Consider the following 4,393-nt stretch of genomic DNA (forward strand, 5'->3'; position numbering starts at 1 on the left):
GCACATTTTTATTGCCTGCAGAAAGTAATAAGTTAACATTTTTAAGTGAGCACATGGCTTAAAAATAGTTTTCCTCATAAGTATTTAATAATAACTCATTTAGCATGAAATTAATATTAAAGAATGCTAAGAATAAGTATTTAAAAATTCCAATTGAAAAAAAAAACAGTGCACATTTGTGACTTGATTAATTCTGGCAACCATTAACTCAAAAATAAATTTCATCCCATTCTTGTATCTGTTTCAGATTGACCCTTTAATTGCCTAATGTATCCCAATAAGACTAGTAACTACATCTTTTTATTATGTTAAACTGGTTTCTATGCAGTAAGACAACTTCAAATATAACATCAACGTGTGTGTGTTGCACCATACTCTGATCCTTCAACATACAAGATCTATAAGGGGATGTTGAAGAAACCAACATTTAATGACCAACTACCGTATGTCAGGTGTTCGCTAAGCATTTTACAGTTATTATCTCATTTGATTCAGTTTCTCAGACATAATTTCTCAACACAAGCGTAATGAAAGTGTGTCTTATTTTGCATACATACCAGTAAAGATTTGATGTATCAGAAGAATCATTTTAACTGTATAAAAAAGCTCAGAACAGCAAGTGACACAGCATCATTGATAGAAAAACCACTTCCTTTTGTTTATGTTTGGGACTGTCAGAATTCAGAAGTGTTTTCATGATGCTGGCCTTCTATTATTATTATATTTTTTTGCCTTCTGTATTAGTTTCCTGTTGCTGCTGTAATGAATTACCACAAATTTAGTGGTCTGAAATGAAATAAATTGATTCTTTTATACTTCTATAGGTAAGTAGTTGCAAATGAGGCCCAGTGGACTTCAATCAAGATGTCAGCAGGAGCTTGTTCTTCCTGGAAGGCCCAGGAAACAATCAGTTTCTTTGCCTTCTGCCTTTTTTAGCTTCTGGAGGCTCTCTGAATTCCCTGGCTCATGGCCCCATTGCCCAGTCTCCTCCTCGTGAACCTTGACCCTCTGCTTCCCTCTTCTAGCACCCCCAAGATAATACAAAATAATTTTTCCATTTCAGATCTTTAACTTAAATCACATCTACAAAGTCCCTTTTGTCATATAAAGTAACAGTCCTAAATTCCAGGGGTTAGGACATGGATACCTTTCTGGTGCCATCATTCAATTTACCATATCCCATCCCATTATTCTAATGAATTGGCATGACTCCAATTTCAGTTAACCATGTGTGATACCCTTGGTTCCCATAGTACTGAAGATGGTTGCATCTCCTATATGTTTCAGGAAACCGTTTTCCTTTTGCAAGGACTATTTCTTGTGTTTAATGACAGATTCCACTAATGTTTGATTAATCTACTTCTTGAAACAGATTTGCTTCAATTCACTATTACCTGCTTAGCAGGTAGTAGTATACTGTCTACTAGCACTAACCCAGCAAGACAAAGTGAACAGGGTATTTCCCCACACTTAGGGCACTTTGTACAAATCACAAAATTTAGCTCGCACGTGTCTCACTGAAGCTGGGGTTACAGCCCCTTTAGGTGACTTGGCTTACTTTCGTTCACCTGCAGCTGCTGACCTTTGCATTGCTCCCTGACTTCCCTGCACGCTTACCTTGGCTCTCAACAAGCGCACACCCAACTGAAGAGCCAAACCCAGGTTCTTTTTACATCTCTTAAGACTCAAGCAAAATATTGGACCAGAGAGTGAGCAAGCACCCTGGAGCTTGCATCTGGCCAACAGACTTGTTTTGTTTAGCTCGAAGAGTTTTTGAGGAAAAAACGTTAATAGAAAACAGAGAATTTCACATAAAATCCTCATTCCTCTTCTGAAAATTATGGGCGCTCTCTGCCAGCCTTTCTGTCTGGCACCCATGAGCCATGGGGCAGCAGCAGTGCCCCCTGCAGGCAGGCAGAGGGCCCCAGCGTGATGCTTTCCTTTCAGCCCCAGGTCCGCCCCCATGAGAATTCAAGCTTGAGGTTCCTGAGCTAGACAACTTCTAGAAATCTGTAGAGACACCCCAATACTATCCCTTCATTTTCCAAAGACAGTGCCTGCTTGCTAAACCCAAATTTTACACAGAAACTGAAAGCACCTTCATAAAATGTTTTTAACATGTAACTGTCTTCTGGGACTTTGCTAATGAAGGCATGACCCATGCACCAGGAGCGCCGGCATTGACTGGGAGACTGTTAGAAGCTCTGCTGAGCCAGAATTTGCATTTTAGCAACATCCCCTGGTGATGTGGAAATACATTAAAATTTGAGAATTACTGCTGTGGCAAAGCTCATGGTTAACTCCCCCCACCTCTCTCCTTCTGTTATGGTTTAGATATGAGGCAGCCCCCAAAAGCTCATGAGGTTCAGAGGTGGGATGATTAGGTTATGAGAGTCTTAACCCAATCAGTGGATTAATCCCCTGATAGGATTAACTGAAAGCCAGTAGGGTAGGCTGGAGGAGGTGGGTCACTGGGGATGTGCCTTTGGGCATTTATTTTGTCCCTGGAGTGTGGAGTCTCTCTCTGCTCCCTGGTGCCATGTTCCCAGCTGCTCTCCTCCACCACACTTTTTTCCACCATGATGTTTAGCCTCACCTTGAACCCTGAGAAATGGAACTGGCCTTCTGTGGACTGAGACCGCTGAAAGCCTTCCAGTCTCTCTCTCACCCTCTCACGTGTGGGGCAGGTGAAACTTCCTTCCCCCTCTTATTTGGACACTGTGATGCCATTTGGGACTCCCCTGGAAGATCCCTCTCTCAAGATCATCAACAAAGACCATTTCTCCAAATATGGTAAACTCCACAGATTCTAGCAATGGGCCTGATGTCTCTGGAAACCATTGTTTGAAATTTACCACATACAACAATCTGAAAAACATATTTTTCTGAAGTGGAATTTGGGGGTGTAGGGACCTAAAGTTTAATATAAATATATACATATGTTTAATAGTAGAATTTATAAGAAATGTGAAGCAAGAGCAAGAAAGCATGAAGAAGAACCAAGTAAACTTATTGAATAGAAAGTAAGATAGTGAAGAACAAACAATGCAGAGAATCAGTTACAGAATGAATGTAGCTGACAGAAGACAGGAAAGTTCCAGAAGAAAGCAAGAAAAGAGAAAGAAAATGTAACAAGAACAAACAAATGTGGAGGGTAAAATACAGGTGATAGGGTGGAGGTAGCGGCGGCGTCCCAGAGCCGGAAGACTTGGTGCTGTTCCGGCGTGGCACAGGCCAGAGTGACGATTCTGACATTTGGGATGATACACCATTGATAAAAGCTCATGATAAAGCTGTGGCTTCCTTTAAGCATGCTCTAAAGAATGGTGACATTTGTGAAACTTCAGGTAAACCAAAGAGCACACCTAGGCGAAAACCTGTTAAGAAAGAATAAAAGCCAGAAGAAGAATGCTACAACTCCCTTAACAGAATGAAAATGAAAGTCAAGTTTCAACAGATGAAAGTGAAAACTCCTCTAGGTCTCCTGGAAATAAATAACATCAAGTCAAAAGCAACTCCATGGGACTCTTTTCTCCCTCCACCACCCCCAATGCCAAGGTCAGGATTGGGACCAGGAAAGCCAGGTCTAAAATTCAGTGGTCCTCCACCACCTCCACCACCCCATTTCTTATCATGTTGGCTACCTCCATTTCCTTCTGGACCACCAATAATTCCCCCACCACCTCCCATATGTCCAGATTCTCTTGATGATGCTGATGCTTTGGGAAGCATGTTAATCTCTTGGTATATGAGTGGCTATCATACTGGCTATTATATGGGTTTCAGACAAAATCAAAAAGAAGGGAGGTGCTCACATTTCAGTTAAGGAGTAAGTCTGCCATCATTATAAAAGTGAATCTTTTGTATAAATTTTATGATTTGTGGAAAACCGATGTTTTTTAAATATCTTAAAAAATTGAAATGTTAAAAAATTGAAAAGTTAAAGATATTTTGATGCCAAAACTATTAGATAAAATTTGATCCCCACTAGAATTATCTTGGTGTCAGAATGTCATTTCACCAACCACTTGCTGGTTGGTCATGTAGACAAAACATAATTTACAAAAAAAAAAAAAAAAAGATCCTCAGGATTTGGTGACACTGTGCATGACTGACAGTGTCAAACAGCCAGACAGCTTTTTAATTTGTGATACAGTATAAAGTGTACTGCGTTACCTATGAAGTTTTTTTGTCAAGAAAGTTTAACTGAAATCTAATCAGGCTTTTAGGTCTAATTTCCTATTTGCAGGAAATATTGGGGATAGAGCAACAAGTTCAAAGATATTGATAAAGAAGCTGTTAAACAAGTTTAGAATATGATAACTGGTCTCATTTCTTCAAAATATCAGGAAAGAAAAGAGAGGGATTGGGTAACTGTTCTTGATTAAAAGTT

The 4,393-nt window shown here is 39.8% G+C and overlaps 1 protein-coding gene across 1 annotated transcript; it reads left to right on the forward strand.

Moving 5' to 3' along the window:
- Nucleotides 1-3,325: 3,325 nt before the first annotated feature.
- LOC306643016 (survival motor neuron protein-like) lies at nucleotides 3,326-4,115 on the forward strand. The gene has a single exon (XM_079108938.1). It carries the CDS (start codon nucleotides 3,431-3,433, stop codon nucleotides 3,824-3,826), a length of 396 nt encoding a protein of 131 aa, XP_078965064.1. The 5' UTR covers nucleotides 3,326-3,430; the 3' UTR covers nucleotides 3,827-4,115.
- The last annotated feature ends 278 nt before the right edge of the window (nucleotides 4,116-4,393 follow it).

Source organism: Sciurus vulgaris, assembly GCF_902686455.1.
Source record: "Sciurus vulgaris genome assembly, chromosome: 13".
NCBI classification, from domain to species: Eukaryota; Metazoa; Chordata; class Mammalia; order Rodentia; family Sciuridae; genus Sciurus; species Sciurus vulgaris.

Coding starts and splice junctions, on each gene's coding strand:
- LOC306643016 (XM_079108938.1), top strand. CDS start 3,431: ATGAAAATGAAAGTCAAGTTTCAACAGATGAAAGTGAAAACTCCTCTA.